A 22,384-nucleotide genomic window follows, 5' to 3' on the forward strand; every position below is an offset into this window, starting at 1 on the left:
TAAAATGAAAATATGTGTTAAGTCTTCATCGAAGTGCTGAAAATCTTCAGTACTCCGGTACCCAGCTACAAATTTGCTATAACATCCAAAAGGTCATTCCAGGGTGAATATTTCATCATGATTATCATCATCATCAACAACTTAAAGGCAAAATTACAAAATCATTTAACAAGCTTGAATATTTTGTGTAAAACTCATCGCTTTCACTATATGCATCAGCAGTACTTGCCTTGTATGTACTTGGTATTAGATCAGGAAGACAATTTGCAGTATCGCCCAAAAGGTCACTCTGGGGTGAATATTTCATCATAGGTATGATACCTATGATGCATGAGCAACAAATTAAAGGCAAAACCACTCGATGACCTTAAGCATTTTCACTAGAAAGTATCGGAATGTTTTTAATTAGTTAATTAGTTAATTAGTTCAACCGTCATAAGTGAATTCCTGTGTGGTAGCATTGTGGAACACTTTTCTAGTTAGCATTAAGAGCTCTCTGGATGTGAAATAGCACCCCTATAGTCACTTGTACACTGGTATCACCCAATATAGTACATATAATCAGACATAAATATGATTTATAATTATTAAAAAATAAATAAATTGACAGGAAGTCATAGAATTATGGGATACCTGCAATACCTGCAATAAAAGCCTGTTGTTCTGGCCATCCAGTCAGATCTTAGGCACCTCATCGAACATTACAGTCACCCTACTGACATCTAGTGACCGGTGTTGAGTACTACATTTCATCAAAGTCTTTGAATGCGTCTTTTGAATACATTACAATCTGTAATTGTACTTCATTTATACTTAATTCTGTCAGAAAAATACATACATAAATATGCCCATTATTTGATTTAGAGGCCATATTCAACCATAGGTATCAGCAATACCGGTCCTGTATTTACTAGTATCACCACAAAGGGAACATATTTAATCTGAATTATGCTCTTATGTCTAGCCTATGTCTAGCTAATCTAGCTACTATGTCTAGCTAGTTTGACGTTAAGAAAGCCAGAAAGGCCGTCAGCCGTCCACTCACCTGTTATTTGTAATGTTTCTCTTTATGATGTGTTTCCCTGTGACATCATTGGACTTATCGTCTATAAATTCATGCTTGTATAACATCTATGGCCTTATTAGGAAAAAAAATATATGATTTTTTTTTTTGAAAAAGGGAGACAAAATGGATATTTTCTTTGGGTCCCCATCGTATAACAGACACTTTCTACGATGGAGAAAGAAATAACAGATGCTGTGTTTCCATTAATGAAGACACTCATTTCGAAGAAGCTGGAGTTTCAAAAAACGAAACTTTTTATCGAGAGGCTAAGTTTTGCGTTGCAGGAGAAGTTTGCAGGGCACTGGTACCCTGAAAACCCCAGCAAGGGGGAAGCTTACAGGTACGATCCCACACCCCAACGATGGAACTTATGACGTTTTATTGTTAATGTTGAATCAGTTTCAAGTTTGGGGACCGTTTCAGGTGCATACGAGTGAACCAGTATGACAGTCATGATCCGGAACTCCTTCGGGCCTGTCACGAGAGCGGGCTGCAGTTTTGTGACCTGCGGTTGCCTCTTGATTTTACCCTCTGGATCAACCCCGGAGAGGCTTTTTGTAGGTGAGTAACCATCTTTTTTTTTTTTAAAGAAGCGAAATGCTTTGATTATGTTAATGTCGGAATTCGGACCGCATGACTGAAGTCAACATAAGCGGATGTCGACATAACCGTACTTAGTCATTGCATGCACATTTATTTGTGACTTTGACCACACACATAAGGAGAATGGTGGATAATAAAGGATCTTTGAACTTAGGGCAGTTTCTTTCTACATTTTTGTTTGGATTCTCCTGTTTTCATTCAAGTTAACGAATCTCAACTAAAGGGCTCCCTTTTTGGGCCTTCATTGTTCACTCTCTAAACGAATGATCTTCCCTCAGTGTGTGGTGATGTGGACGTACAAATGTACGCAGATGACACTGTCATCTACATCCATGGAAAGGATGGCGTTAGTGTAGCCAACAAAGTAATGGCCAATATTGTCCACTGGCTTACTTCATCCTGTCGAACACTTGAACGTAAGTAAAACTTGCAATGTATTTCACCAAAACTAGGAAACTTAAGTCCTTTTGTAAAACACCCAAAACTGGAACATTGTGCAAAGAACTGTGAAATATAATCTCTCGACACATAATTATGCAAATATACAAATCATTGTTTTTGTACTGCATGTCTTTATACCGCATTAAAACTAAAACCATAATAATTACTCGATGAATCGGTGAATAATCGACTATGGAGGTACTGGACTAATCGTTAACAAAGCATATTAAATGTGAATATTGTCTTATTACCCTTTAGTTTTAGTTTTAGTCCAAACTCCAAACTTGTTTTGTCTTCAAACCACTTCCTGTTTGTGTTTGGTTCATATCGATTTGGCTCAATGGAAGTCTATTTACCGGTACAACTGAAAAACATATAACATATACATAAAATCTACCCAGTACGCTACTATATACTAATAAGACTTTTGTTCATAATTCTAATAATATATATAACAGATAAGTTTTCTATAGTTAGCGTATTGTTAGCATTAGATATACAAGGAATAAAAATGATTATGCAAAATCCAATGCAGCCGAAATCTCAGCCAGATACCAAAAAAAAGGAAAATCACGAAAACACGCACGTAACTCGATGCTCCAAGTAAACCGATAATAAATATCGGCATCTTATCGCCGAGTTATGCTTGGATTTTTGCAGGAGTTTGAGCTGAAATTGACGTTTATGACGTGGGATCGATCGCGATCGACTTCATGAGCGCCTCTGGTTTCGGGCCTGATCGATGACTCGATTTACCACAATGACAAACTTCGGATAAATGGAGAAAATAATCGTTAATCAGGCTTTAAAGCAATTAAACAAAAAGCCTTTAAGGCATCATCGTTGTCACATGTCTCTAATTTTATGTCCACAAAAGCGGTCGACCATGTTCAGTACATCCACTCGATCAGTTGGTCGACCTAGACGGGATTCCGATGTAATAAACGGGTTGACTGTGGCGGTCATGTTGTATTTATAAATCTTTGTCACACGTTTATCATGCCCGTGTGTCATCAGGATCGGCGAGGACAATCCTCCCTTCTCCGTGGCGAGCGTCGCCGCCATTTACGAGGAGGACTCGGCAATGAAGATGTCGGACACATCAGACAGCGAGATGTCGGACTACAACTTGTCTTCGTCCTCCGATGAGGACACAAACGCTTGGTTTCCCATGAGCTACTGCACCGAGGTATGACGTCTGATGAACGCCGCTTTTAGCGTTTAGTGGTTTTGTTTTTGGCAACTGAAATTGTGACTTTGCTTCACGTCGACTTGCAGCTGAATCCACTCGCTCCGGCCTGGTACCCTACCGGGTATCCTGAAGGGAAAGGTACCAGGGAAAAGTCACGTCCCTCCAAGGTCTTGCAGAAGAACATACTGAAGCAGTCTGCTGCCTTTGTGAGGACAATAAAAATGACATAAATATGAAACAACCACTCCATTTCCATCTCCAGTCATATCCGTATCGCCAACGGCAATGGTGGAGACGCTTAGATGACATTTAATGTTTTGTCACAAAATACATCTTATTTATACATCTATAATATACATCTATGGTAACCTAAGTCCAGACTTAATCATCCTTTGGGTATGTTTGCCTGTACTAGTCTGGAATACTCAACATCCAAATGTCACATGCTTTGTTGGCACGCACCTCTGATCATTTAAATGCTTTTTAAAATTTTTTTATTCAACATCAGAAGTGTCCACAAAGTGCGGCCCACAGGCCATTTCCGGCCCGCGCCTGGGTTTTTTATCAGCCTGCAGCACATTCAAAAAATGGAATTAAGCAATAAAATTAAAACACAAGTCATCAGTAATTTTACCAGAATAATACTAAGATAAAGAAGTTGTCATTTAATGCGGGAAAAGTCGTAATTACACAAGAATAATGATAAAAATCATAAAAAAAATCATAGGGCACATATAGACAAACAACCATTCACACTCACATTCATACCTATGGACAATTTGGAGTGGCTAATTAACCTAGCATGTTTTTGGAATGTGGGAGGAAACCGGAGTACCCGGAGAAAACCCACGCATGCACGGGGAGAACATGCAAACTCCACACAGAGATGGCCGAGGGTGGAATTGAACCCTGGTCTCCTAGCTGTGCTAGCCACTAGACCACCGTGCCGCCCGTGTCATGAATTTAAAATATTAAATTAAATTTTAAGTAAAACTTTAAAAATCAGAAGATGTTAAAAATGGGGCGGCACGGCGGTCGAGTGGTTAGCGCGCAGACCTCACAGCTAGGAGACCAGGGTTCAATTCCACCCTCGGCCATCTCTGTGTGGAGTTTGCATGTTCTCCCCGTGCATGCGTGGGTTTTCTCCGGGTACTCCGGTTTCCTCCCACATTCCAAAAACATGCTAGGTTAATTAGCCACTCCAAATTGTCCATAGGTATGAATGTGAGTGTGAATGGTTGTTTGTCTATATGTGCCCTGTGATTGGCTGACCACCAGTCCAGGGTGTACTAGACAGCTGGGATAGGCTCCAGCATATTCATGCGACCCTAATAAGGCTAAGCGGTATAGAAAATGAATGGATGGATAATATAAAGTTATCATTTTTGGAACATTAGGTTGGGAACAAAGTCAAAATATTGTTAATGAAGTCATAATTTTCAGAGCAAAGTGTATCAGCATGCTAATTATGTATGCAAATCATGTTTATATTGAAGTGTATTGGAACAAGAAGCTAAGGACAACTTTTTTTTCTGCTTTCGTACGCTACAGTGAGTTCCTCGTTCTATGGTTATCATCATTTCTATGTGTGGCGCTCACACCTTGTGAAGTATTAGCACCAAGAATCCAAGAAATTCTCGACTAATAAATTCCAATGTACTTTATGTACTTTACAGAGCTTGTAAAGGAAGTTTTTTTATGACGTTGGACAGAATGTTCGAGTCCACAGGCAAGGGGATCATCAACAGTGTAGAACATTGATTTACAACAGAGTCCGTGTTTGGCGCAAAGCATGGCAGGAATGTCTCAGTCTGGCTGGAAATGTTTCTCCTCTTGGAAAAACACTCGCTGTCGAAGAAAAACTCACAGGCTTTTTGCGGTTTACTGCTACTGTGGGAAAGAGTCGTGTTGGGAAATAAGTGGAAATGATATTTCACAACATTTCTTTTTGCTTTTTTTTGTTTTATTTGGTTGAGGTTTTGTCCATAGGTATGAATGTGAGTGTGAATGGTTGTTTGTCTATATGTGCCCTGTGATTGGCTGGCGACCAATCTAGGGTGTACCCCGCCTTACGCCCGAAGACAGCTGGGATAGGCTCCAGCACCCCCATGACCCTCGTGAGGAAAAGCGGTAGAAAATGAATGAATGAATGGTTGAGGTTTTGTTTTTTTTAGACTATATAAATCACGGGTGTGCAACCCGCCTTTATTTCATATCTTAGAGTTTGAAGTGTAACTTTAACATCAATTAAAAAAATAATTTATAATAATAACATCACATCACATGCACATCAATGGCGCTTTTGATAGTAAAGGTTGCCGACCCCTGGGGTAACAGGCCCCTATAATGCCAAAAAAGCTATATATGCAATATATTTGTACACACGCTGCCAACAAAATCACATATTTATAACATATCTGTGCATGTGTGTGTAATATTTAACACTAAATAACACATTTTGGCACAAATTATACATGCTGAATCGTCACATTTTGAACGAGTGACAATTCTAAGGATGAAAAGCAATAGAAATGCCAGAAGAAGACACAGGAAATGACGAATGAGTGTGCTAAATAATGTGTATATGAGAGCGTTTTGTACATGTTAAAGTACTACATGTGTGACACATAAAAATCCCAGCGCAGACTAAACATAGGAGTTCCTTCACTCCAGACTTAATATAATAATCCTCACCTGCGTAAACATAAGTCACTTTGTGCCACTTTCTGAGGCGTGGATGCGGTCAGTGGAGGTCCTAGCAAGGCTATTAATAGTATTTTGTGTGTGTGTGTGTGTGTGTGTGTTCAGGAATGGAGGGGTTGATGTCATAGCAAAGGACCGTAGACTCTAAATGCGGATTAGTGAACATTTAAACATCCGCCTGCTGAGACGGGCCTGGAATATGTGAACTCTGACAACCCTGAAGGAAATTTTTTTTTTTCTATTCTTCCTGTGATTATTTACCTGATTATTTTCAGAGTTGTTAGCATATTAGCATTCAATCTCAATCAATACCAAATAGAAATTCAAAGACTCATACTGTAGGAGCCAGTTGAAGAAACGGTACAAGCATATGGTGTTTACAGATGATATGGAGTATATGTCTGATATCATTTATCTCAGATTGATTCACAATGTCTGATATAATTCATCCTTAATTCATCCATTAATTATAATTTAAAGACAACCACAGTGTCTGATATCATTTAACTTGAATTTAATATTTAAAGAAAACCATTGTGTCTGATATCATTCACCCTGAATTAATTTTGTATTTAATGAAGACCACAATGTCTGATATAATTTATCCTGAATTCATTCTTGTATTATTATTTAATAAAAACCACAGTATCTGATATCATTTATGGAGATTTAATTATTAAATTATACTGTTTCATAAATTACTGCTGAGTGTATATTCTGTATTTATACATTAAACAATGTGTAGTACGATCCCCTTATTGTAATTATAAATGCAACGATTTTACCAGTAAGTGACCAGTAAAATTTGTATTATTCTTAAAGTAGAAACCGCTTTAAATGCACCCATGCGTTTAGATAACATTGACTTAATTTAACCAGCAGAGGGCGCTGTTTCACTGCCAACATTTAAATGGATACTGATGGGAAAAGTTCTGTCTGTATTTGTTAATGAGTTTGCGGCTTAAACCTCAGATTATGTCATACAAATTATAAACTTTATGAGGTTGAAATGTAAAAAAAAAAACATATTTAACTCATAAGAAGCCTTAAGACGACACTTAGTGGAGGTAAAGGTGGTAATGTGTCGCATACAGCTTTGTGCTTGACTTGAAGTCATTAAGGTGTCACATGACAGTCCAGGATAAGGCTTCCCCAAAATGTTAGTGTGTCCCTCATCATTTTACTTTCAGGACTTCATATACATATGAAGTCATATTCATATTTATAGGTTTTTCTCATGTATCAAATCCATTCCAGCAAAAATGTGCTTCCTTCCAGGCATGAAAGCGCCATATGCGCTGACAAAGACTCCTTCTGAGATGTGACCTCTGACATTTGTTGGTGTGGTGGTTGGATTCCACAAATCCATTGGATGGTTTTTTTCCTTTTCTGTCCACTTCTTAAGTGCCTCATCCACAGGAAGTGAACCCGCCACTTTTTGACAGGAACCACTGGTTTATTTCTGCGCTGCTGTGCAAAGTGGAAGTCGTCTAAGTAGGGGAAAAAATATTAAAAGGTCTGTTGAGAAGAGTTAGCGATGGCTCTATGAATTCAACCGGGTAAGAATTAAGAACCAGAGTATTAAAGTATTTCTCTGCATTTTTTTGACAATAATAAACAAAAATACACTTGTACACTTGTAAAAACTGTAGCTGTCAAATGATACAAATTTTTAAATTCAAATTAATCCTGATTAATAATTTACTACCATGTCTAAGGTATGCCCATTTGTACTATATTTTATTGAAATATATGACAGGACATCATTCTAATACTTTTGTATGTATTAATTCTATGTATATATTAAAATATAGCACACGTGTCTGAAAACCTAACACTAGTTTCTTTAATAGTAACAGAACATTGCGTTATAATGAGCAATGAGGGGTTGCTTTCAAAGGCACCACGTAAGTTACCATGAATTGACGTGTTTTGGGTTTATTTTCTGGGATTTCGAAATTTTAAATGCAGTAAATTGCACTTCCTCATTAAGATTTGGAAAGTGAGTGATAAGAATATTCACTTATTGTTTTTTTTGTTTATGTTTCTATTTATTATTTTTTTTACTCATATACTCAAAATAAGGGCTTGAGGGTTGTGATGTTCGGAGTGTAAACGAATGCATCTCAGTGTTGTCTCGTGACAATGAGGAAGTGGCGTCGCGGACCAGAGACAAATACGTATGAAAATAGTGTTCAAGTCAGAATAATGTTTGAAAAAAATCGTTAGCCTGTGTTATTAATGTAATAATAATAATATAAAAATAATTTTAATAATTTAAAAAGTGTAATTAATTAAATAACGTTAACGTGTTATTTTTGAAAGCCCTCGTAAAAACATACTTTTTTTGGGGGGGGGGGGGTCCCTTTTGAGTGTAAAACCCCCCTCACTGTCCTTTAAAATCCCCCGACAAGAAAGTTTGGTCAAATTGAGCTGCAGACAGAAACCATATGAAACTGCAGGCAGGGAAGTGAGTCCATAAACCACCCACTATGGGGTCACCATGTAAACAGCTCGGGTCAAAGGTCACAGCGCAACTCTGTGGAATCAGATCTGTGCCACCAGACGACATCCTGCTTGTGTGAATCCAAACTGGAATAACATCCCTTTTCGAGCATCGAATGTACAGCTTCATCACCGCTCGTCTGACGCCGGTAGGCCCTCCTTTTTTTTTTATTGCGTTTTGTCCACATTCCAGCCTCCCTAGTCTTCATGGATCTTGTGTTTTATGGAATGTCACACACTCAATTCCCTGCACCGTGTATGTGGATAAAATAGTTGACCTGTGGAAGGCCAGGAATGTATTGATACGATATGGTTTAGTCTTCTTTCCATTATTTGCTGGTTAGATCAGGGGTGGGCAAACTTTTTGACTCGCGGGCCGCATTAATTTAACAAAATTGACGGGGGGGATTATGTAGTATTTTACACGTAACAGTCCATTTTTACACCTATATTTTTACACATATTTTACATGTAAAAGTGTCATGCAATCTGCTATATGTGCACTTTGAAATCATTTATTTGATGTAAAGTGTGTTTCTCAATGTATTATTATTATTATTATTATTTTTATTAGAATTATTATTATTATTATTATTAGTTATAGTAATGTTATTATATTATTATTATTATTTTGTTATATTAATAATATTACTACCATTATATTAATATTATTAACAACAATATTAATATAATAGTAGTATTATTATCATTATTTGTATTACTATTATTGTGCTTGTGCTCCTTTTTCCAGGAGTATTTTGTAATATTACTACCATTATTATATTAATATTATTAACAACAATATTAATATAATAGTAGTATTATTATCATTATTGACAACATTATTACAAGTGTGTTTCTCAATGTATTATTATTATTAGTATTGTTATTTTTATTAGAATTATTATTATTATTAGTTATAGTAATGTTATTATATTATTATTATTATTTTGTTATATTAATAATATTACTACCATTATTATATTAATATTATTAACAACAATATTAATATAATAGTAGTATTATTATCATTATTTGTATTACTATTATTGTGCTTGTGCTCCTTTTTCCAGGAGTATTTTGTAATATTACTACCATTATTATATTAATATTATTAACAACAATATTAATATAATAGTAGTATTATTATCATTATTGACAACATTATTACAAGTGTGTTTCTCAATGTATTATTATTATTATTATTGTTATTTTTATTAGAATTATTATTATTATTATTAGTTATAGTAATGTTATTATATTATTATTATTATTTTGTTATATTAATAATATTAGTACCATTATTATATTAATATTATTAACAACAATATTAATATAATAGTAGTATTATTATCATTATTTGTATTACTATTATTGTGCTTGTGCTCCTTTTTCCAGGAGTATTTTGTAATATTACTACCATTATTATATTAATATTATTAACAACAATATTAATATAATAGTAGTATTATTTTCATTATTGACAACATTATTAATATTATTATTATTATTATTATTATTATTATTACGTGCTTGTGTCCCTTTTTACAGGAGCATTTTGTAACAGACCACATCAAATAACGAAATTGATAAAGCAGCTACCTCAACCATCAAAAAATTGGCCCAAGCCACGATGCCAGGTTGTATGTTGAGTTCAAATGAAATATTTGGAAAAAAACAGGCGGGCCATACTGAAACACTTGGCGGGCCGGATGTGGCCCCCGGGCCGTAGTTTGCCCACCCCTGGGTTAGATGAACTGGAAACTGCAGTTGTAGAAACGTGTCCATATTCTTTATCGTGCCTGTTGTTATTGAGCTGTTTGGGAAGTGCTTGGAATTCCATCGGACAGTACATGGTGAAAATATACACGGTGGAACCTGTTTAAGTTAGTACTGTTTATGTCGACTATTGCTTATATTGAGTATAGTTACTTCAGGCTCCGTTCTCTGTGTAATATTAAGGCTCTAAATACAATATATTAAGTTGTATGTGAAGTATTTCTATAATGCTTCATATTAACACACTAGCAAGATCTCATAGTATAAACTGGTCATATATTTCATCTGGTTTCATATTATATGCATACTGTATTGTATATACATAACTCTGGGTAAAACTGTTGATTTTGTTAATACTTGGGTTGTTTATATAGTTTTTTTTATATTGTGTATTTTGTACTGCTTAACTGATTCTGTACTCTTGCTGCTGTGCAATGCAAATTTCCCCACTGAGGGACGAATAAAGGCATATCTTATCTTATCTTATCTTATATAGACGCCGCTATACATGCTGATGTTATGACGCGACAACCCCCCCCCAGGCCCCCCCACCCCAAACAATATCTCGAAAATGTTGTAATCCGAGATAGAAACAGGAATTCTTCCACAATCTTAAGTGTTTAGCAGATGGTGTCTCGGCACCGGTGGGTGTAAATGCATGACATATGTGCCGCTGGGGGGACGTGTCTGGAGGGTGGATTGTTAAAATGGTCTTTGGGTGGCGTAGCGGTCAAACCCTCATCTGTTCCTGTGCTGTGAATAGATCCTTTTCTGGCTTTGCTAAATGCACAACAAAACGGCAGGAATGTATATTATTAGAAATGGATGCAAATGTTTTGGGTCAATGGAGAAACTAAACCATAGGTATGAATGTGAGTCTGAATGGCCAGTCCAGGATGTACCCCGCCTCTCGTTTGAAGTCAGCTGGGATAGGCTCCAGCATAGCCCTGTGATGTATGGATGGATGCAAATGTTCCCTATGCTTAAACTGCACTGGAACACGTTGCACCAATAATGAAAGGGTAAAGTAAACTAGGCTGCACGATGGTTTGCGTGCAGGCCACACAACTTAGAGACCAGAATTCGATTCCACCCTCCGGCATCTCTGCATGTTCTCCTTGTGCATGCGTGGGTTTTCTCCGGGTACTCCGGTTTCCTCCCACATTCCAAAAACATGCTAGGTTAATTAGCCACTCCAAATTGTCCATAGGTATGAATGTGAGTGTGAATGGTTGTTTGTCTATATGTGCCCTGTGATTGGTTGGCCACCAGTCCAGGGTGGAACCCGCCTCTTTTCCGAAGACAGCTGGGATAGGCTCCAGCACCCCCGCGACCCTTGTGAGGACAAGCGGTAGAAAATGAACGAATAAAGCAAACTACAGTAAGTATTTTCCTGGTAATGTAATAAAGTAAAATTACCTTTAGTAATAAAATTGTTGGGTTTTTTTTTACCCTGTAAGTGTCTTCTAATGTTACAAATATGATTATAAAATATTTTTTTTCTGGTAATATTTTTTTGTGTGAAATTACTTTTTTTCTTGTAATGTTACAACACCATGGTAAATAGTTTTATTTATTTGTACTTTATTTATTAGTATTTTCTGGTAACATTTCAGTCCAAAATTATCTTTACTCTTTTTTTACCATGTAAAATTATGTGTGTTTGTCTTCATGGTCTTAAAATATAATAATATAATAATGTATATATATAATAATATAATTTATAATAATATTATTTATAATAATAAAATAGGGGAACATTTTCCTGGTAATATAAGAAAATAAAATTAGGTTTACTTATAAAATTCTGTTTTCTTTAACTCTGTAAAATTAGTTTTACTTACAAAATTATTTTTTTCCAAGAACTTCATGGTCATAATTTTTTGGGGGGTAATATAATGAAGTAAAATGACCTTAACTTATGTTATTATTGTTTTCCTCAGATTTTACTGTCAGAGTATGAATTACTGTATATGTCATTAAGTAAAATGTTGGAAAATACTTCAAATGTTTTGGTCATTTTCCAGTTTATGGAGTCCAAGTTCCAGGCAGCCGAGGGTGTCGGTAAGCGTCAGATCAGTCCCACAGTTTTTTCGATGTATTTGTTTAACTCTGGCTACATTCCAGGCTATAAAGGTGAAAGGTCGCGGTGCGTCTCACTCTGGGTGCATTCCTCTCCACCCTCACCCCGACGCAAAGGCTGAAAAAGTGCAATAACATATTTAGGTTCTTTTTAAAAGTGGCTACAACAAGAGGTCAGACTTGTGCAGCAAAGCACCCTGAAGGTAACGGAGCAGCCATTGATTGTGATGGTTTGATGCTGACGCCACTTAGTCTGTGGGGGCGGTGCTTGCACAGAAACCCCTTCTTTGAGTGGGTGGGGAGGGTGGTGTGGTGCGGGGCTGTTTTTATGAATGAAGTGAACACCGGTCACAAATGAACCACGCGCTCTCAGTGGAGTCATTGTCTGCATGGAAGCAGGTTGTTACAATAAGAAACATTTTCTTGCATGAAGCTCGCTCTTGCTCTTCTTTATCTCGCCGAGGCAGTAAAAGCATATTTAAAGCAGAGTGAGGGATCGTGGGAAAGGTCACCCACGTAACACACTTTACTCTTTGTTGCCGTTTCTCTTGTGTAATCGATCTCACCCCGTGGCCGCAAGTGGACGTCCCCAAATTCACAGTCCATCATCGACGCCCGGGAGAGCGACAAGGCTTTCGTTTAGAAATGACATTACCTGAGGAATTCCCGTAGGGTACATTACGGCCGTTAACGACATACACAGTATATCGTGGTGTGAAAAAGTGATTGTCCACAACACAACTTTTTATTATTAAGGTAGAAAACAAGTCCAAACCCACTCGGCTCTGTGTGAAAAAATGATTGCTCCTCCTATTAAAACATAACTGAGATTAATTTACATCTATCAGTCTGGAAAATGTTATAAAGCAATTGCTAAAGCTTTGGGACTCCAGCAAACCACAGTGAGAGCCATTATCCGTAAATGGCAAACACATGGAACAGTGGTGAACCTTCCCAGGAGTCACCGGCAAACCAAAATTACCGCATGAAAGCAACAACGACTCTTTGAGGGGTCACAAAAGACCCCACAACAACATCAACTTGCCTCAGTTAAGGTCAGTGTTAAAGATTCCTGGACAAGACACTGGACAAAAAACGAAAACCACCATTTTTTTGGAAGGTGTGTGTCCCACTACATCTGGTCTAAACGTAACATTTCCGAAAAAGAAAATTATACCAACAGTAGAATATGGTGGTGGTAGTGTGATCGTCTGGGGCTGTTTTGTGTCTTTTTTCTTCAGTTGTTGTCGTTGACTAATATTTTTTTTGATGATCTGAAACATTTAGGTATGACAAAAATAAATAAATCAGGATGGGGGGCAAACCCTTTTTCACACCACTGTATATGCTGTATTATTATAATTCGAGTGGTGGTAGAATATGGTGGTGGTAGTGTGATGGTCCGGGGCTGTTTTGTGTCTTTTGTGTTCAGTTGTTGTCATTGACTAATATTTAAAATTTTTTGATGATCTAAAACATTTAAGTATGACAAACATGCAAAAAATAAATAAATCCGGATGGGGGGCAAACCCTTTTTCACACCACTGTATATGCTGTATTATAATTCGAGTGGTGGTAGAATATGGTGGTGGTAGTGTGATGGTCTTGGGGCTGTTTTGTGCCTTTTGTGTTCAGTTGTTGTCATTGACTAATATTTTTTTTTGATGATCTGAAACATTTAAGTATGACAAACATGCAAAAAATAAATAAATCAGGATGGGGGCAAAACCCTTTTTCACACCACTGTATATGCTGTATTATTATAATTCGAGTGGTGGTAGAATATGGTGGTGGTAGTGTGATGATCCGGGGCTGTTTTGTGCCTTTTGTGTTCAGTTGTTGTCATTGACTAATATTTACATTTTTTTGATGATCTGAAACATTTAAGTTGTTTCAGTTGTTGTCATTGACTAATATCAATTCATTTTTAATATTAATTCCATTATAATTCCAGTTCTCTGTTGACTTATTACTGGATGGAGCAGCTACAGGCGCGCCGCTTTGGGCTGATACCATCAACCCGTGATTGAGAATGAACTTTCCTCTCAATGGTAGTGAGCGAATTCCATTGAAACGTGTGAAAATGTGAATTTAATTCATAAATGTCGGCCTGTCGTGTCTGGGCTGCGGCCAGGATTCCGTTTGGTCTGTTTTCTCTGGACCCGATCCACAACCCCCCCCCTTCTCCCCCCTCTCCACTGCCTGTGTGTGTGTGTGAAAGAAATCACCTCTCCTGTGTGTGGACACACACGCACACAGGAGAGGTGATTTCTTTCATTCTTTTCCCCCTCCTTGTTTTTCATTCTCACTGTGGGGTGGACGATACAGCACATTTTTGGCATCGATTTGATACCATATAAATAATGAGCCACTTTTGCTACATTTCTTCAAGATCATTATATGTTTTTGTGGTTATTGCCTTTCATTTCTTGACCTGATAATCATAATAATATATAGGCAAAATATATTGTAACAAAATATCACACACATAAAATGTTTCCAAAAACATAAAACAATAATATACAGTATAAATAGGCTAGTTTTGAGCCGATACTGAGCGTATCCCCCGGTATCGATACTTTCGACATTTGGATCTCCCCGCCCACCCCCTACCTCACTTTGCTTTTTTGGAGTGGCTGGTGCTTGTGGTTGTTATGCCCACGCTTCCGAGCTGCTCCACGGTGTTGCCCGGTGCCGCGGTGCCTCGTCGCCGAGTTGAGTCGCTCCTTCTCCGGCGTCGCGGACTCTATGCTCTCGCTGTCCACGTGTGTGCTCCACCGAGTCCCGACCTCTCGCGGCTCTCACGAGGCTGACTTGTTGAAGTCCGACGCCAAACGCAAGCTGCTCGCAAAATCTGTTAAATAGAAACTTTCAACCATTTTTTTGTGAGGGCTGGGGACGACGGGGGAGCCGCACGACTGGGAACCATGAGCGGACGCGCGGAGGAGGCCGGCGAGAGCTCCCAGGAGCCCGCAGGGGCCGCGGAGCCCCAGAAGAGGAGACCGGGCAGACCGAGGAAACTCCAAAAGGTCAGTTTGTGTGTCAACTTTGCCTCCTTGTAGCTCCTTCATTCATTCCTTTAAGCGCGGGAAAACGTGATCTAGGAGCTTTATTATTAGTTTAAGAAACATTCTCATACATCATTACTTCGCTGTTTTATGTAGGTGCTACCCAAAGTGCGGCCCGGGGGCCATTTTTGACCACATCTCGTTTTTTTGTGTCCCTCTGCATATTCTAAAATTCAAGTTCATGTGATATCATATTAGGTATTACACACATGCTTTATTGGCTATAATAGAAAGTTGTTTTATTCAGGGAGCATAGCATGTATTGACTTACATTGGATTAGTTTTAGCCTTGGGTGGAAAAGGTTTGGATACCCCTGAGCTATGTGAAGTAGGCATACAGATCCAAATATTGATAGTCTTGATCCCAAGGGCAAGACCTAGCATAATGGTAAGTGTTCGTATTCATGAAAACCACACAAAATGTTAGTACACTCATGTTACATGCTAACGTTAGCATACTAACACCTACTATCTATGAAAATGGAAAAAAATGCAACTATGCGAATGTTAGCATGCTAACAGCTAGCATGATAGTGCTAGTACTAAGTGTTCACACTACTAAGAGTACTAAGAGTCAACCCATGAAAATGGCTAAAAACGCTACTATGCTAATATTAGCATGCTAACAATGCTAGCAATGCTAACCTAAGCGCTGCACTTGCTGTTTTGTAGTTGAATACAGCCTATTATACGGAACAATATGTCAATTGTAAACATTTTTTGCACTAATTAAGCAGTTCCAATCATAAAAATTGGCAAAATAAAATAAAACACAAATATAAGACATTAAGAAGACGATTCAAATTGTGACTGTAAACACAACTCCGACACCCTAACCTCGCCTCCTGTCCGTCACCCGTTCTTCTCCCCTGCTGCTAGCAACACAACACATTCACTGCGATGCACAAGTTTTGTTTATGTCTTAAATGGCTTATTTTTTGTGATTATGTCTACTATATTGCTAACAGAAACACAAAGCTGACTTTATATTGTAAATTTTTTGTTAAAATCTTTGATATATTCTGATTCTAAAGGTAAAGTCACAAAACTGGTCAATGATTTTGAAAAATGTGAAGTATTTACTTGGTATCTGATGGATTCCAAAACGAGCAGTATCGCCCACCCCAAACTGAAGGCTACATGTTTATGCATGTAAAAAGAGTTGTGCATATTTCCAGTCTGGGACATTTAATTGGCGACTTCCATGAGCGGAGTCCCAGACACCGTGCCATGAAGTGGTTACATATGTTTCAAAGAAATGTGACTCACTGCTGGGTCGCTTTCCCGCCCAGCGTTTCACAGCAAAATCACGTTTTGCACAGATTCCACATGCTGCAGCTTGGCTGGAGGCGTCGTGTGTTTGCATGTGGTTCTTATTGGAATACGGCTTTGTTTTGAAAAGCACAGAACCGTAGTATGTACTTAGGCAGGTACTTGAAAAGCAGGATAGCCCGGTGTGTGTGTGTGTGTGTGTGTGTGTGTGTGGGCATGTAGTGTGAAAAGGGGCACACACCAAAGTTTTGTTTCCTGTTCTCCACACTCATGTCATGCCCTCCCCTTCCCTTCAGGAGCCCAGTGGAGAGCCCGTCCCCAAGCGTCCAAGGGGGCGCCCCAAAGGAAGTAAGAACAAGGGCCCTTCAAAGGCAGCGCAGAAGGTGAGGAGTCTTGACATTTGAATGACACGCACATCTGCTGCCTGTCATATTTTTTTAATTGACAGTCCAATATATTAAATGTATGTAGCAAAACAATTAAATAAGAATTGGGTTTTATTTAGAGCTTTTAAGCTAAGTCACTTTTTAGGTGAGGAGGAGTCTTTTTAATTAAATCCCAAATTTTCTAGTGACGCTAGTACAAGAGAACTCTCATTTCTTCTCGTGTTTCTGGTCAAAACATGTGAAGCAGTTTTAACGGGCATGTTTGAGCACCATGTTAGTATTGTGATATTTCGCTTGTACGTGGGAGTTAAAGGATACATCGTCAAATCATCCAGTTCTTTGGATAGCTGATTAGTTTCATTGGGTTTTGTTGATAAACAAAGTTGACTTCAACATACTACCTAAGGGAGGCATGTAACGATTGAACAGCATTGGTTCAAGCACGGATCCCTGTGGCACGCCATAGTCTTTTCTACCGAACTGCAGGTTTGTAAGCTATTTTTTTATGACACCCTTATTTTGTTAAATGTAAACAGGATGTAGCGCACATTGCGGAAGTGTTCAACTGTTGTACTGTTGCTAAACGAGACTAGCTGTGCTACTTCCTGTAGCCGTAGCTCCTTGTCCTTTTATTTACACCAAACTTCCACATCAGCTGGCATCCTCAAACCCTTGGTTAAGCTTTTATTATTTGGTTAATTCCGGCCTGACTAGCTCACTGCCTAAGCGGGTGAAGTAAAAAATTAACAATACAAAATTTGGCATATTTCTTTAAAATGTGAAATATGGTCCTATTCAATTTTATGTCAGCTGTTGGTTCAATTCCAAAATGCGCTACTGGAGACCGGTGCTGTTTCTCTGCTCAGCCATATAATACACACTGATGATTAATTGAATACAGTGTTGTCTTTCCCACCATCAAATGTCCACATTAAAAATGTAACGTCCCTCCCAAGCAGACACTGGCATGGCAGCATACACACTCGAGTGAACGTTGTGATGAGTCACAAGTAGAGAAAATAAGGCTTCTTTGTACTGTCAAACGTTTGCAGCATTTCTTTTGCAATGTACCAAAGGGCACTTTCTGTACACCATTTTTTGCGTTGTTCTGTTTAGTTTGTTGATGAAACGTTTTCAGTGACGAAGGTTCTGCATCTCGATGTGTCATTTTTTTTTTGCTAGCGGCCCCACCTCCTCTCACAAAGACAAAGACACTGTATGACTGACAACAGGTCTGATTTTGTTCGTACCGTCGTTTTATGACGCAAAGTCGCCCAGGGGAAAGCACAGAGTGAACCCTCTTCCCGCCTGTTTGGAGGAGAGGAAAACAGGCAGGCATGCAAAAGGCAAAATGTCGAAAAATTGTACATTTTCAGGAATTTTGTGGCGTGTGTCAATAGGTGGGCTGGATGTCGAACATTTTGACGTTGGAATGGTTTGAATCGGTGGAGAAATGTGGAAGTAGTTGAGTGAGAATGTCAATTGTGTGAATGCTGAATATGTGTCTATGAAACTACACATAATAACCTTCAGAAATCCGGGTCAATATATCATTTTCTGCCATCGTTTGGCGTCATCAACAGGATAAAGTGTTGGTCTTTGTTTTATCCACAGAAAGCTGAAGCAACCGGGGAGAAAAGACCCAGGGGGCGACCCAGGAAATGGGTAAGTCATGGGTTATCACTACTAATGCTGGATCTTTAAACACAAGGGTGCATGCATGAATTACTAGCGTTGGCATGCATTCTTCTGTGGTGCTGTGGCTTGAACTTCTGTTTAAGTCATGCCTGTCTCACCATGACACCATTCGGTTGCTGTTCATGCAGTATTGGGCGGTCTGCTTGTCAGTCAATTGATGCATTCCACTAAATGACCCGTGATATTGCAATTTTTTTTTTTGCCTTGGTGTAATATTGAAACCAGTTTAACAGCCTCTAAGTGAGGTGATGAAGGAGAAAGCCTGAGAGACAAAGAGAGACTCTACATTTTCTTCATTCTTGTAGTTTTGCTGCCTGTTTTTTGCTTTTAATTCATTCAGAAAAATTATTTCACCTGTTGATTTTCCCTTTAGTGTGAATCTGTTCAACAAGAAACCCCCCGCCCCCATTTTCCTTTAATGTTATCAGTTAAAGAAACAGTTTACTGCCCCACTCTGAGCACAGGAAAAGTGAAATAATACCTCTGACAGCTTGAAGGCCTCAGTGTTTATCAGCAGCCAAGTGACAGGCATGATTGATAACGCTAGGAAATGGAGTTGGAGGTGCCACCAGGAAGGGTGTGCGGAGATGGACTGTTTGCATGTTCACTCAAGTCCACATTTACGTTCTGTCCACACTGCCGCGCTCTGTTGGTTTTGTGAGGATCCGGCAGCTTTACATGACTGTGTAGTGATCTTTCATGAACATTCAAAACCGAGAACCAAGAGTATTTATTCTCAAACTGTGGTATGAGTACCAATGGTAGGCAGAACACAACAATGTTTTTTTTTAAGTATATATATATATAGTGGTAATATATTGGAATATAGAGCAAGGAAGGATGCTAATATGGGTTGAGTGTTATTTTGTGTGCATTCTATGAACAAATACCCCCCCCACACACACAATAAAGATGATTAAAGGATTCCCTGGCTGGAATCTGTCTATAGTGTCCCTAATCTAAAATAACCACTTGTGTGCATTCTATGAACAAATAAACCCCCCCCCACACACACACAATAAAGATGATTAAAGGATTCCCTGGCTGGAATCTGTCTATAGTGTCCCTAATCTAAAATAACCACTTGTGTGCATTCTATGAACAAATACCCCCCCCCACACACACACAATAAAGATGATTAAAGGATTCCCAGGCTGGAATCTGTCTATAGTGTCCCTAATCTAAAATAAGCACTTGTGTGCATTCTATGAACAAATACCCCCCCCCCCCCCCCCCCACACACACAATAAAGATGATTAAAGAATTCCCTGGCTGGAATCTGTCTATAGTGTCCCTAATCTAAAATAACCACTTGTGTGCATTCTATGAACAAATACCCCCCCCCCCACACACACACACAATAAAGATGATTAAAAGATTCCCTGGCTGGAATCTGTCTATAGTGTCCCTAATCTAAAATACCCACTATCCGTTCTTTACAGAAACTGAGTCACCAACATGCGGATGCTCTGTTTGAGCACTACATTCCACGGTCCACAGTTTGTTGGGTGCGCTTTTTAGCCGTACGAAAACCAAGACATATTTTTGTGGAAAACTGGGGCGTACGGAAACCAAAGCTCAACCGTACATACGTGAAATATGTATAAAGTAATCATCCAAATAAACATTTTGAAGTGAGCTTGACAACCCATTGGAAATCGCAGGAGTCTAGCAGTCTGACTCACTGTGAGCTAAAGTCATCGCGCAGTAACTTAACACTCAAAAAGTATAACTAAGAAATATGCAAGCAAGTACCATGACGCAAGTACCATGTTAAAGTTTTCTGATAATGCATTGCGTCCAAGCTTTCAGCGCTTTCATTAGTGCGTGATGGGACGCTGCAATGATGTCAGCCTCCCTTTGTGTTCCTCTGGCTCCCTCTGGTGGACAGAGGCATCATTGCAGTGGCATTTGCTCCAATACGATAACTGAATTTACATTGAAAATATACACATCAAATAAAAACTATGAAAGTCTATTTTCATTCATGGGACCACTGCTAACGTAACAGGACCATTTTTGTCGGACTTCCGCCTGCTGGTGGGCTTTTGTAACGGCAAGTGGTTAACTCACATGTCACACGGGCTGGGATGTAAATTATATAAAACACGGTTTGCATATAAAGTCCAAAATGTCTAGACAAATAGACTTAAAGAAACTATTTTTAGCTTAGAAGTTGATCCGAAGGGGGTTTTGTTCGAGCGCCACCACCAAATCAGTTTCTCAACCCAGCTGCAAGGCCACCACTGAACCCTTGGACTGAACTGATAAAAAACGCTTGAAGTTTGCCGCCCTTTTTTCTTTGTAGTACTTGTCTGCTGGTGCCTGCATGTCTCAGGTACACACACCTACGCTTCGACGCCCACACACTGGCCTCCACATCCACTACACACAGACCGCCCCTTCAAACCTGTCTGGCCTTTTATGGCCATCGTCTCTGGTTGCAATCTTCTTACAAGCCCTTGACTACGCAACGGTTTGTTGATTTTCATATTTTTTCCCACAGTATCAGGTCAGGTCAAGGAACAGAATGATGGTTTTGTTTTTTGTTTGTGCAGTAATGGTCTACAAATCAATCATTAACTTTTGCGCAGAGGCACAAGATTTAGCAAAATAAGACTTTGAGCTCGGTTGTCGTCAAAATGTCATCCAATGCGATGCATAGATTTATAAATTGCAGTATATATGCGGGTTTTATCACAGTATACGTAGGTTTCCTGACTCCCATTGGTAGTTCTAAACATAAGGGAGACATACATTAAAAAATAAATCATACAATGCAGTAAAGATAACACAATAATACAATAAAACAATTAAATAATACAAATTCAGTAGCACGGTTACTGTATAATTAATATAATAAAACATATTTAAAGTAGATACCCACTATAGGCGGCGGTTACGGCCCAAAATATGACATGAATGATGAAAAAAACACACAAAAAAAACGTGATTAATTGGTTCCAGACCCAGCCACGATAAGTTAATTTTGCAAACGTAGGATTCTTGTACAGGCTACAAGAGGAACATTAGCATTAGCATGCTACCAAGCTAACTAATTACCCTCCAGTTTATTTATTCTAAAAACATAAAGGGTTTCAAATGGAGTGGGGAAGAAGGACAAAGTAAGGAGCCAAAAACGTGAAATTGCAGGAGGTCTTTACACAATATAGCAGTCTGACTCACTGCGAGCTAAAGTCATCGCGCAGCAACTTAACACTCAAAAAGTATAACTAAGAAATATTCAAGCAAGTACCATGACGAGTTAAAAAAAAAACCCAACAACAATCATGTTAAGGTTTCAGCGCTTTCATTAGTGCGTGCTGGGACGCTGCAATGATGTCAGCCTCCCTCTGTGTTGCTCTGGCTCCCTCTGGTGGACAGAGGCATCATTGCCGTGGCATTTGCTTCAATACGATAACTGAATTTACATTCAAAAACGTACCACTTCCACACGGAACGGGAGGAGAACTTGTTTTCATTATGTCATGTCGGACATGTAATGGCTGACTACATGCAGTGTTAAGGTAATGTAATCTAAGGTAATGTTTTATTTTTTTTAAAATTAATAACAGACAGACAATCGTCA

The 22,384-nt window shown here is 38.6% G+C and overlaps 2 protein-coding genes across 2 annotated transcripts in view; both read left to right on the forward strand.

The window, feature by feature from the left end:
* Positions 1-134: 134 nt before the first annotated feature.
* LOC131125240 (protein BTG3-like) lies at positions 135-4,035 on the forward strand. Its single transcript, XM_058066596.1, has 4 exons — positions 135-1,406; positions 1,490-1,627; positions 3,128-3,299; positions 3,389-4,035. The coding sequence occupies exons 1-4, from the start codon at positions 1,237-1,239 to the stop codon at positions 3,530-3,532; spliced, it is 624 nt and encodes a 207-aa protein (XP_057922579.1). The 5' UTR covers positions 135-1,236; the 3' UTR covers positions 3,533-4,035.
* A 10,600-nt stretch (positions 4,036-14,635) lies between these two features.
* hmga2 (high mobility group AT-hook 2) overlaps positions 14,636-22,384 on the forward strand; it is a 28,089-nt gene continuing 20,340 nt past the window's right edge. Inside the window, exons 1-3 of the mRNA XM_058066604.1 lie at positions 14,636-15,400; positions 17,008-17,094; positions 18,712-18,762. Coding sequence (XP_057922587.1) covers positions 15,299-15,400; positions 17,008-17,094; positions 18,712-18,762 — 240 coding nt within the window. The 5' untranslated portion in view covers positions 14,636-15,298. The remainder of the gene's footprint in view (positions 15,401-17,007; positions 17,095-18,711; positions 18,763-22,384) is intronic.

This window comes from Doryrhamphus excisus, chromosome 3 (assembly GCF_030265055.1).
Source record: "Doryrhamphus excisus isolate RoL2022-K1 chromosome 3, RoL_Dexc_1.0, whole genome shotgun sequence".
NCBI lineage: Eukaryota > Metazoa > Chordata > Actinopteri > Syngnathiformes > Syngnathidae > Doryrhamphus > Doryrhamphus excisus.

Excerpts from the sequence above, each read along its gene's own strand:
- LOC131125240 (XM_058066596.1), top strand. The coding sequence starts at position 1,237 with ATGGAGAAAGAAATAACAGATGCTGTGTTTCCATTAATGAAGACACTC. Across the intron at positions 1,407-1,489 it reads AGCAAGGGGGAAGCTTACAG|GTGCATACGAGTGAACCAGT; the intron begins GTACGATCCCAC and ends GGACCGTTTCAG. Across the intron at positions 1,628-3,127 it reads CCCGGAGAGGCTTTTTGTAG|GATCGGCGAGGACAATCCTC; the intron begins GTGAGTAACCAT and ends GTGTGTCATCAG.